Source organism: Coloeus monedula (genome assembly GCF_965178545.1).
Source record: "Coloeus monedula genome assembly, chromosome: 16".
Taxonomy (NCBI): domain Eukaryota; kingdom Metazoa; phylum Chordata; class Aves; order Passeriformes; family Corvidae; genus Coloeus; species Coloeus monedula.
In genome coordinates, this window is record NC_138796.1 from 13,838,385 (window position 1) to 13,850,876 (window position 12,492).

Genomic DNA, 12,492 nt, shown 5'->3' on the forward strand with positions numbered 1-12,492 from the left:
GATCTTTTAAATTGAATATCTGGTGTTTACTTGCAGTTAGGCTGGGGATGACTGTGACATCTTTAAGGTCAAGAAGCAGTTTTGGGATGTAACTGATGGTGTAACATTACCCCCTAAACTGGGAGGGCAAGGGGAGAGTTCTGCACATTGCACACACACCAGTTAAGAGCACTGAGAATGCATCTGTACAAAATAATTACTGTGGGTTTTGTTCCTCTTGCTGGTAGAGGCAGCAGAGAGGTGGTTGATGATGGATCCATCCCTGGAGATGGGCTGGGAGCTGCAGGTCTGGATTCCAGCTTTTATGGGCATCTGAAACGCAATTGGATCTGGACAAGCTACATCATCAATAAGACCAGGAAGGTGGGTACTTTAAAATTTATACACTGTAGTGACTTCTCCAAATTTTAGTGTTACTAAGGTTGAGATAGTGACACCAAATTCTTACTGTTTGCATGCTCTCAGTAAGGGTTTGCATCACTGGAAAGAAATGAGTGCCATATGTTCACAAATCTTGGTGCTGAGGTGAATGAAAGAATTGGACATAAATTTTATTTGAAAACTGAATTTGACAATAAATTTGTTTGTACATTCAACCAAAGGACAAATACTTCATTGAGCAAGCAGTTCACACTACTCAGTGGTACCTCTTGCCTTTCTGGAATGTAGAAGTTGTCAGACAAAAAGCAAAACATCCAGAATGAGGAAATACAAAGGAAAAAAAATAAATAAAAATAGGGAGCCCAACGTTTGCAAATCAGAATTCTGGCTAATGTCCTGTCTCTGATGGAAGGTTGTAAAAGCAAGGGATATTCCCTCAGGATACTCTCCCAGCTGTCTGCAATTTTGGCTCAAGGCCATTCTAAATCTGGGGCTGATGTTTCAAAGCAGTAATAGCTTTTTTCTTTTAGCATTAATTTGTCTGATTTTTGAGCACATGTAAGTCTTTACTGTCCCCAGCCTCCTGTGGCAGTGTTTCAAATTCCTGTCATGTGCAACCACTTCCTTTTGATGCCTGAAGCTCCCCAATAATTGTAGGACTAAGGGAAAGCTGTGAAAAATACGTTCTCCATTATTCTTGCTGTTTCACTTGATTTTTGTAGACATCTCCCATGTTTCTCATATTCATATCCTTCTCTTAAGACTGACATCTACTATTCCCAGCATGGAACTGTCCTGTCTTTAATCATTCTTGTTGCCTGTTTTTTAACCTGTGGTAGTTCTACTCTATGCTTTTTAAGGTGCAAATACAATCTTGACAGTGCTTTAAGGCTGTGGCCAAACACAGATTTTTATTGCTGCTTAGTGTTGCTTTACTTCTCTACGAATTCCGTACATCTCCTTTGCTTTTTCACCATTACCAGGCATTGAACAGGCACTTTCACAGAACTGCCTGTAATTACTCTCCCCTAAGCACTGGACAAATCAGAGCCTATCAGTGGATATAAAATTAGAGTTGCTAATTTATTCCCCTCAGGCAGGATCATTTCACTCTTAATTTTGTCTGCTGTTCAGTTACCTCACTGTTGAGCAGTAACACATCCTCCAGCAGTTCTTCAGTCTCTGTTTACCTCTCCACATCCTGTGACCAACTTCTGTCCCCAGTGAACTCCACACAAAGGAAATGGGTTTAGCAGAGAATGGCAGAACTCCTGATACATTGCAGTTGGTTCAGGCTCAGATTTAGGATGGGCAGAATGTGCTATAGGAGGCATTTCCTCAGTATTTGTGTTTGCATTCTGGTTTTGTACTTTTCAGCAGTTCCTTTGGAATGTAAAATGCTTTGGAAAAATACTGTTTTACAGCAAAATCTGCTCAGCCTCTGTAACAATGAAAGACTTGAGCATTTCTTTTACAGTAATTACTGCTTTTAAACTTGAGGAGATTTCTGACCTTCACAGTCTAGTGGTCATTCCAGTGTGATTTAAGAAAAGCTCTGGAGCCATTCTAATGTGTGGTAGTAATGATACAAGTGAGTTCTTTGTTATAGCCAGGGATCTTTTCCTTTAAACTGAAAATTTATTTCTGACACTACTCAGGTTATAACGTAGATTGTTGTTAAAACCAGTGCACCCCTTTTGCATGTCACCTTTTTTAAAGCTGTGTTGTCTTAGGAAAATACAGTTTCTGAAAATGGACTGACAGCAAGACTCCAAACCTTCCTGACCAAACACCCCCTGCCACTCAGTACTGGAGGTAAGGGCTGAGACTGTGCCACAGCTCTTCCTGCCTTTGTCAAACCCAGCATGAAGGGTGTGGGTTGTTCTTGCCTCCTTCCAGTAATCTGGGATGCTCCTGGGGCAGTAAAACAGATAAATTATTTCATTCCCTATTAGGGGCTATATGGAACAATAATTTTTAATCTAGTATTGATGACATGGGTTGGTCCTGTCTCCTTACAATGATCTAGGATACTTCTGGGGCTGTAAAATAGATGTGTAAGTAACTTCTTACAGAACAATAATTTCTATCCTTTGTAATTTCTGATGTACAGTTTGCAGAAAGTCCAGAGGGACCAATGTTTTGTAGCACTGTTATCCAGCCTAATGTTTGAGCTAAGGAGGAGAAAATGCTTCAGTTTGAATGTAAAACCTCAGCTCTGTTCCCTTGTGTTTGTGCACTATAAACTAGACTTAATTACTTGATGATTCCTCATTAATGCAGGAGTTTATTCTGTGAGCTGCTGAGAAGGGGCATGAAATGACAGGACTAACAAAGAGCAATTCTGAGAGGGAATTTTAATTTAAATCTGTCTTCTAATTTGCTGAAATTTGTCATTTGGTCTTTATACCTTAACATTGTAGAATGTCATTGCTATAAAGCTCCACTGCTGTAAATATGTGTCATTTTAGGTAACAAAATTAATATTTTGGGAGAAGCAAAGGTAGGATCAGAGTCACTTATCCATAAAGAGGAATATATTGAAATAAGTAAAGAACCAACCCAGGATCGAACAAAACGAGTGAGAGGTGGAAAAAGCCAAAAGAGGAAGAGGCTTAGGAAAGATGTTGGAAAGAAGACAAAGAAGAAAAAGAAAGGTAAGAAACAGGAAAAAGCAGCATTCTTTACAATGCCTAGGCCTGCTGGAAGCTGCTTTGGAAAAGAGGGTGTGTGACAGGGCAGCTTTCTGGCCATGTCTCTGGGTTGCCTCTGTCAGTGAGGAGGCTCAGGTGCCCTGGGGAGAAGCAGCAGCACGCTGTGCCCATGAGCTGTGTGTGAGCCACAGCTGCACTGCTGGGCTGCACGGGCCAGGGGAATCCTCATGGTGTCTGTGCCAGAGCAGCTCCCTGCAATTCATCATCAGCTCTTGATAGCTGGCTTAAAGATTCCTCATGGAAGGATGCTCTAGGTTGTCAAGTTTGCCAATTAAAGTGTTTGTTTTCTCATGCCTGGGAGAGGTATTGCTGCATTTCACTTTCTAGACTGCAACTTCCTTCCCTGCTCATCTCTCATTCTTACGAGCTTGAACTGGTGCTGAGCCTGTGGTAGAAGTTTTGAGTTAATCAGAATACAAAGTGCTGAGATAAATGTCTTTTTTTGTTTCCCTGGATTTGTTAGAAGAGGATTCTGTAGACAAAAGCAAACGGCTGCGCTACCATGACAAGGCTGACCAGAGTGCCCTGCTGAGGATGACGCGGCTGCGCGTGACCTGGACGGTGCAGGAGGACAGCCTGCTCATGCTGTGCAGGATTGCCAGCCACGTGCTCAATGCCAAGGTGCTGAACACACCCAGAGCAAGGAGCTGCTGGCTGCTGCACACACATTTCATCAGCCACCACTTCATCCTGCTCTCAGCATCGTGGTGCACAGAGAGGGAGGTTTAACTGCAGATCCTTCTGTTCCTCCTGCAGGTGAAAGGGCCCTTTGTGCCCTGGCAGGTGGTGAGGGACCTCATGCACTCCAGCTTCGAGGAGTCCCTGGATAAAACCTCCCATTCTGTGGGACGGAGAGCCCGATACATTGTCAGAAACCCACAGACCTACCTCAATTACAAGTAAGAAGTTTTCTATGTTCTAAATACAGGCTAAATTCTCCTGAAGGGACATGGGCCTCCTACCTATTTCCTTTGTTTCATGTAACTTAAAAATTTCATCTTGTTTGCACCCTGCTGCTGTCAGATCTGTTTTGAACTGGGAAAATTTCAGCTCTAAGCAACACCTTCAATTGAATCTCTTGCAGAGTTTGCCTTGCTGAGGTCTACCAAGATAAAGCCCTCATCGATGATTTCATGAATAGAGAAAATAATTATGAAGATCCACAGGTAGGAGGGAAGTATTCCAAAAGTTCATAGAGTACTTTATGCTGTTTGGATTACTGAGTACTTGCACTGTAAGAATTACTTTTCTCTCCCTGGAACCTTTAGCTATTTTAAAAATAGCATCATTGTAAAAATGCAGCATCATTGCTGGTTTGGGAGCAAAGTGGACACAGGGCAGCTTTCAAAAGGCACATAAACAGCGCCCTGTGCAACAACCATTGTATTTTCAATGTGCTTGTTTATAAACAGCCATGACTAAACATCTCTATCTGCTGATTCTTTTTTTATCCTTCGAGCCACTTTGTTATCTGAGCAAGAAAACATTCTTGCTTTGTAATTTCTGATTTTTTATTCCAGTTGTGTGTTGAAATGTTGCCTTAGCTTCTGTGGATGAGTGCAGGAATGCAAGCAAATTTTATAAGACTTGATTTGAGCAGCCGAAAGATTCTATTTCTTTTTTTTTTCCATTTAAATGAACCACAATTTCAAATTGAAAAGTTGTTTACACTTTCAGTGCAAACAATTCCATTTTGAATTTCAGATTTTTTTCAGAACTGGAACTGTGTCACAGCAAGCTCATTTTTATCCAGGAATGACAATTTATACCATTGTCAGAAAATCCCATCAGTTCTGTTGTTAGATTCATGTTGCTTAAAGGAAGAGTAGTTGTTCATTGATGAGACATCACTGAAATAAATATGTGTCCCCATCCCCAAAGTCTGTCTTTGGAAGCAAATATAAACTTGTTTCCAGAGAGCATTCCTCTCATGTAACAGGTGTTCTCCAAGCCACGATTGTGCAAACAGACTTAATGGAGAACGTGGAAAAGCCTGAAGGGCTTGAGCAGAAGCTTAAACATAGCTCTAGCAAGAGATCTTGCTGTTAAATCAGGAAATTGTCTTAGAACATATGTTCATGGTGCTTGGCTTGTAGCTGTGAGCTGATTACAGATGGAACCTGCAACTGTTCACTAAACCAGCAAACACAAACTGCAAGAGCTTTTCCCTGCCTTCCCTTGGCTGTTGGACTGCTTCTGACTTCATAAATCAAACCCAGCTATTTCTACAGGAATTTCCATGAACACTTGAAAAGTAGAGGGGTTTTTCCCACTCTAAGAAATTGAGGTTGATGACATTTCCGTCTCCTCTTTTCTAAGGTTTGTGCAAAGGAGTTTAAAGAGTTTGTGGAAAGACTGAAAGAGAAATTCAGTTCAACCCTGGGGAATCCCAAACTCGAGATTCCTGACACTCTGGAGGAACTCTTTTCCAGGTATTTTAATTATGGTGCTTTTGACTCTGTACATGGGGTGAGGCAGTGAGAGGGGGCAGCAATTCAGAGCAGGTCTCTTCTCTGGGCATGATTTACACCCTCTGTACTTGTACCCTTAGTAAGAAAAGACGTTTTACTAAACACAACCAGCAGTGTTTCTTTTATATCCACACTTCCTAAATATATTTATGTGATTTTCAGTTCTTTGCACAATTTGACTGATTTCAAACCATTCTTATTGCTAAATAAGACTTTTAAACCAGAAATTCACTACAGCAGATTTTCCTAAATTGTCAAGCTCTCAACCTTGGTGTTAGAGATGTTGCTACTCAGGTGTAACTTTTCATTGCAATAGAAATCTAGCATTTTCCAGATTAACTGGCCCCATTTTCTATCACAATTTGTAGCTGATTGCTCAGATGAATGATCTCAGTCCTGCTAAAACTATTGATAAGGAAGAGCACTCAGCCTTGTACAGCATTCCCCAGCTCCAGGTCGTTAAGCTTTTTCATGATGAATAACACTTGAAGAGCAGTGTGGAAAAATTGTGTCTCAGACCATTTTATGATAATAAATTTATCACCTTTGTAATTTTTCTTATTTTGGGAAGAGCTGTGCATTACAGCAAAAGTGCTGCTGACGGTAACTAGAAGTCCAAAACCTCAATAAAATGAAAAATCCTTCCAGTGCTGGAACTGTCTCCTGTCCATTGTTTTATCTCCTTGTCAACAGATATTTTAGTGGAGATTGATGTGGACTGTTCTTTTCCTGGCTGACCCTTGTGCTGAGGGCTGCTGGAGCAGACAGTCCCCTGGGCTGGTCCAGCACTTGCCTCGTTAGCAGTTGTGCTCATCAGCCTCTGGGCTTCATGGCTGATGCAAAATCACAGAAAATCACAGAAAAGCTGGTTCCAGTGTTCTCCTTTCCCTTCCCTTAACTAGGTTTCGAGTGCTGGCAATCGGAGAAGACACAGATCAAGGCACAAAAGAGGATAATCTGAGCAGGTGAGTAGCAGCAGCACCATTTTCCTCATTAGGGCTCCCAGGCCACATCAGCCCCTCCCATCTGTGGAAGTCATATAAAGAGTGTCCTAATTCATTGTTTTCATCTGTTTGTTGCAGTGTATAAATTTATTAACAGAAGAACACTTTGACAAGACTGTAGGGACCTCTGACATAGATTGGGTAGATAAAATGATAACAGAGATGACTTCAAAATTATCTTATCACTGGGACAACAGTGTACGTTTTCTGTGTGGGTGTTGTATCTTAAGAGGAGGAGATGTTATCAGGGAGAGCTTTGTGTCAGATTATCTGGACTGATCCAGAAATTCGGGGTGGAAGGTCAGGGAGAATGTAACACATTCCTTTACATGAATAATGCTCAACTGTAGGATCTCGTGCCTTTATGCTTCTATTTCAGAAGCAGGGGATTGAGTTTGTAGATTTTTGTGCTGGTTTAATGGGTACCTCATGTTCAAAAATCACCAGAATAAATGTTTTTCTCTTCCTTTTTTTTCTTTTCTTTCAGTATTTACGATATTCATTTTCTAGTGCTGCAGAATCTGATTCAGAGCACACTGGCACTCTCAGATAACCAGATGGAATCTTGCCAGTCATTTCAGGTACAGTGTCTGGACCAAACTTTATTGCTCATAGAATCACAGAATTGTTTAGGTTGGAAAAGACCTTTGAGATCATCAAGTCCAACCATCAGCCCAGCACTGCCAATGCCACCACTAAACCATGTCCCCAAGTGCCATGTCTGCATGTGGTCATACAACCCTAAAGTGTCTCCTCCCTCCCTTGGCACATTCCTTTTTCAAATAGAAGAAACACAGAAAGTTGGATTTGTTCCATTCTGTGGGAATTATTCTGCTTTTAGCAAATAATATAGATAGGAAGGAAGGAATTGTAGGAAGATTTTCACTTTGTCATTTTCTCTCTGAGGATAAGATTGCAAGATGTGAGGATGGGAGGTTGAAGGCATAAAACCATATGAAATAAGCTCCACATCACTTCCAGTGGGTCAAACTATACCATGCTTTAGTGCCCACCTGAGCAGTGGGAATGTTCTGGAGGAGATATCACAAAAACAATCCTAATACCCAGCTGACACTGGTGTTGGGGGGCCTCTCCTTCAGCGTTGGGGACTACAGAGAGAGATCATCAATCAATCAATCAAGTGCTTAAGGTCAAAGTTCAAAGGGAGTTTAACAGCTCATAAGCAAGAGTGGAATCTCAATAGCCAAGCTCACAGAACCAAGTGTTCCTGCTGAAATGAGGGGAAGAATTTACCAAAATGTGTGGCAGAGGAGCATTCTTCACATCTATAATTCCAGTGGGAGCCTGATCCCATTTTGAATATCAAGTGTTCTGTAGTATTTAGGTAATTCAATTGGCATTTACCATGGAAAGTCTGGAAGGCCATAAAAGGAACAGAGGAGTAGTTAAGTGAATTTATATGCATCATTTTCATTCTGGCTTGTGGCTTCACATCCACTGAGGGCCTGTGACCTGGAGCAGGTGGCTCTGGCAGTGGATGCAGAGCTCTCACTGAGGGGTGTCTTGCAGACATTCCGGCTGTACCAGGAGTACCAGGATGACATCCTGGTCAAGGCTTTCCTGGAGTGCCAGAGGAGGAGCCTGGTGAACCGGCGCAGGGTGAACCACACGCTGGGGCCGAAGAAGAGCCGCGCTCTGCCCTTCGTGCCCATGTCCTACCAGCTGTCCCAGAGCTACTACAGGTGGGTAGCAGGGTGGGCACTGCTGGGCTTTAAGCAAAGGAAAAAATCTACTCAAGCGTGGCATGGAGGTGACAACACATGAGAAGTGTTCAAGCAAAGAACCTTCAGCTGTGGGTGCAGAGGAAGGTGATGGTGATGTCAGGTCGGTCAGTCCTTATGTGGGGAGCAGTCAGGGCAGTGAGGGAATAGAGCCAGGTGTGCTGGGCAGGACTTTAGAGATGCATGGAGAAGGGAGGAGATGCAGCACCACAATTCTGGATGTGGTGGGAAGATTTCTTTAGCACTCCTGTGAAGCAGAAGATGATACCTTTGCTTTTCATTTGCTGTATGCTACCTGACCTTTACACAGTGCATAAACACGTAATGGTCTGGAAATAGTAAAAGGACTGTGAAAGCAGGTGTGGGAGGTACTTGGTCATCAGCTCTAGCATGAAACTTCAACTGTTTGGCTCCTTTGTGCTACCATAATTGTAAAACTCATTCTCAGTAAGAGCAGATTTTAAAGGATTTGTGCTTCTTTGTGGTTTTGTGCAGAGTTTTTACGTGGCGGTTCCCCAGCACCATTTGTACAGAGTCCTTCCAGTTCCTGGAGAAGCTCAAGGATGCTGAAAAATCAGACCAGCCACACAACTTCTCATTTAAAGATGAAGAAAATGCATCATCAGAAGGCATGGTGGCATTTCCCATGGATGGCCCTGGTGGGCAGTGTGTGGCCATGCTTTCCCTGTTCTCCCTGGGACTGGTGGCTGTGAATGTGAGAATCCCAGAGCAGATCATCGTGGTGGACAGCTCTATGGTGGAAAATGAAGTGATAAAAAGGTAAATGCTGTTATTTCTATTAGAGAATACAATGTGGGGATAACTTGGATGAAATTGGACAGGAATTAGCACTTCCTGCACTCCACTGTGGCATTTTTACTGTGCTATTGTTTAGATTTTTATTTCTGAGGAAGTGCTCTGAAGGCTTAATGGCACTTAAGTTAGTGCCTGTCATTATAGCCCTGGGCTGCTTTTGCCTTGTGACATTTCAATTGCTTGGCACTTCAGTGCCATCAGAGCTGACGTGGAAAGGAGAGCACTGGGTGCTACAGGAGCATTTTCATCAACGTTGTGCCTTGGCATGTCACAGATTGAGAGGGTTGGTAACAAGGTTTCAGCTTTATCAGTGAAACCTCTCACCACAGCAGTGCTTCTGTGCACTGTCTGCTCCTGGATTTAATTCTCCTGTAAGCCTGCAGTAATGGCATAAACTGAAACTGTCCCCAGGCAGTGTGAACCTGTGAGCTCTTTTCCTTACAGTCATTTTGTGCATTCTTAAAAGTGCAACTAAAATTTCTTAGTAATTTAACCTGCTGCTTCCTATTGTGAATCCACATGGAAAATACTTTGTTCTCTTTCTCTTTAGAGCAGCTTTATACCTATTTGTGGATTGTTATTGTGGTCCCTCTCCCATAACATGCTGCTCTTTAAAATGAGCAGCTTCAGTTCCTTCACTTTATTCATGTTATCCAGATCTCTGGTTTTCTTATTATATTCTTCTGAACTGTGATGTCAGAACACAAGTGCCATGCTCTTGCTGGCAGCTCTGTGCCAATTCCATCCTGTCCTATAGGTGAAACACCTGCTATTCCATCCCAAGATGCTGAGGGCCATGGCTTTGCCAGAAAAAAGCAGCCAAACCACCCCAGTGCAGAGATCCATGTACAGCTTATGATTCTTGTGACTCACTCTAACAAGCTTCTTTTCCTTTATCTGGTTAATTGTTTCCTGTTACTGTGGAGGGACAGATGCAGAGTACTGTAATATAAATAACATGCATTTGTCATAGGAAATTGCTCCCTGCTCTTCTCCAGGTTGACTCTCCAGTGTGCTGGAGATATTCTGAATGCAAATCCCAGCTTCTCATATACTTGCAGTGTCCTCAGTTGGGTGATGCTGTGCAAACTGAATGAGCTGTTTTATCAGCCAGGTCATTAACAAAAATGGACGGGTCCCATTGCTGAGTAGGGGCATCTTGAGTTGTGTACTCATCATTTTTTCTAAATCATGTGTTCCCTTTTGATTTTAAATATGCTTTAAAAGAAGGTACTTAAGGTCTAACTCATCTTAGAAAAGGTTGGAAGGAACCTTTCATTGTCCCTGGCATAACCTGCTTAAAACAGAGGCAACTTCAGAGTTAGATCAGGTTGTTCAGAGCCTTCAGCTTTATCCATAGTGGCTCTTGTCATGTCCTGGAATAAATAGTGTTGGTTTGACTAAGTTTGTTTCTGGGAAATCCATCCTGGCTGCTACTACTATTCTTTTCTTTACTTGGAGGATGTCTGCAGTTCGGTGTTTGGTGGTTTTTTAATTACTATTTTTTAAAGTAACTGGAATCTTTGGTCTGTAACTCTCTCTCCTCCTTTTCACCCTTAAAAATTAACACTGGCTGCCCCATCCTGCAGCATCCCTCGTGCTCAGTGTCCAACAGATGATCCCTCAGGATGAAGCGTCCACTGAACCAAAGAGCTTCAGCACTAGAAGCTGAGATATTTTGGATTCATTTCAACACATGCAAAAAAAAGGGAGAGTTTCCTTTCCCAGGGATCTTAAGTGTATTTCCTTTTCTGTAGTTCTTGTTCTCAGTGCTTTAAATCAGCCTGGTGTGGACATTGCCCCAGCTGTCCACGACTAAAGCCCAGAGTGCAGGAACGCCGTGTCCTTGCTCTGCTCAGTGTAATGAATCACTTTCTTCTTTTGGGAAAAAACCCAACAAACAAATCAAACCACCTGTGTTTGCTGTAGCTTGGGAAAAGAAGCACTTGAGGATGATGATGATGACGATGATGACTTGGATGACAGCTCTGGAGGCAAACGCAGAATCGAAGTGAAACCTCGTCAAGCCTCTCACACCAATTATTTACTGATGAGAGGCTACTACTCCCCTGGCATTGTCAGCACACGCAACCTGAGCCCCAGTGACAACATCGTGGTCAACTCCTGCCAGGTGAAGGTCAGGCTCAGATGTACCCCCATCCCAGGAAGGCTCAGCTCTCCAGGTTAGTTCTGTTTGGCCTAAAGTGCACAGAAGTGGCTTGGAGCAGGAGAGATGGTGGACTCACCTGCTGAGGAACTGATTTAAACAAATCCCCTTAACAGGAGCATTCTGTTTCCATTACAAATCGAGTTTGTAAGGCTTTCTCCCCTGCCTTAAAACAGATGGCTGACTTAGGCTTTTGTTAGTAACAAGGCCTTGCCTCTATTTCATGTTGTGTTAAACTATTACTGCAATCTGTCCTCTGCTCTGTTACCCTTCTCCAGGTTTTTCAGTCCCTTCAACAATTTAAAATACCATATGATATCACAGCCAGGCTTTCTTTTCTGTGAAGAGAGAAGAAAACCTTTCAGAGCTCCTTGAATGGAAATTCTCATTTAACTTGTCTCATGCAAGTGCCTGAAATTGTGGTGTCCAATGGCTGGCCTCTCACCTCAGTAATTGAAACATTTTTATAATATTTAGAGCTTGACTGTCTGCAGTTCATCAGTACTGCCCCTTCTGACAGAGCACCCTGTTTTCAGCTGTAATGCAAATGTATCCAGAGCCTTGAGCTCTTCAGCTGAAATGGTCTAGTGCTGCCCCTGCCCATTTCCATTGCTGTTGTGACAGAAGTAAAACAGAAATTCTTTCTCCTGTCTCTGCTGCCTCTCCTGCCCTCCAGCTGTGCTGAGCTGACTGCTCATTACAGCTGATCCCATGTTTCCTTGGCAGCTGCCCCAACTGTTCCAGAGGCAAATGTGGAGCAGCCTGCAGGTAAAAGGGAAGGGAGCAGGAAGAGCAGTGCCAGAGCTGCCCCCTTATCAGCTGCAGCTGGGATAGGGGTTAGAGGGCTTCAGTTCTGGATACTCTGTACAGGGGGGTCAGTTTGGGGCAGTGATGGACCTGTCACTGAACACAGAGATGCTTTGTTGAACTAATTGTCTAAAGTATTGTCAAGTGGTAGTTCAAACCATATCTGGCCAACAGCCTTCTGCTGTGGATTTTTTGATTAAAAGTGTCCTCTACAGCATTTTCTTGCCCCAGAATTTTCACTTGACCTTCTTCAAGAAAAAGGGAGAGGATTCCCTCATTAACTCAGAGCTAAGCTGACCCAGTGTTAGAGAGAACACCGTTAAGTGCTCACTGCCTTCCAGCGATAATTCACTTTTCTGGGAGGGTGAGCCCTTGTAAACCAGTTTGCTC

General features: G+C 42.9%; 1 protein-coding gene across 1 annotated transcript in view; it reads left to right on the forward strand.

The window, feature by feature from the left end:
• The window catches only part of GTF3C1 (general transcription factor IIIC subunit 1), a gene marked incomplete at its 5' end in the record, with an annotated part of 38,004 nt that overhangs the window by 19,771 nt on the left and 5,741 nt on the right, over nucleotides 1–12,492 (forward strand). The window contains 12 exons of the mRNA XM_082292457.1: nucleotides 228–363; nucleotides 2,115–2,196; nucleotides 2,853–3,038; nucleotides 3,559–3,716; nucleotides 3,852–3,994; nucleotides 4,180–4,261; nucleotides 5,415–5,527; nucleotides 6,469–6,531; nucleotides 7,058–7,151; nucleotides 8,101–8,273; nucleotides 8,808–9,092; nucleotides 11,058–11,311. Coding sequence (XP_082148583.1) covers nucleotides 228–363; nucleotides 2,115–2,196; nucleotides 2,853–3,038; nucleotides 3,559–3,716; nucleotides 3,852–3,994; nucleotides 4,180–4,261; nucleotides 5,415–5,527; nucleotides 6,469–6,531; nucleotides 7,058–7,151; nucleotides 8,101–8,273; nucleotides 8,808–9,092; nucleotides 11,058–11,311 — 1,769 coding nt within the window. The remainder of the gene's footprint in view (nucleotides 1–227; nucleotides 364–2,114; nucleotides 2,197–2,852; nucleotides 3,039–3,558; nucleotides 3,717–3,851; nucleotides 3,995–4,179; nucleotides 4,262–5,414; nucleotides 5,528–6,468; nucleotides 6,532–7,057; nucleotides 7,152–8,100; nucleotides 8,274–8,807; nucleotides 9,093–11,057; nucleotides 11,312–12,492) is intronic.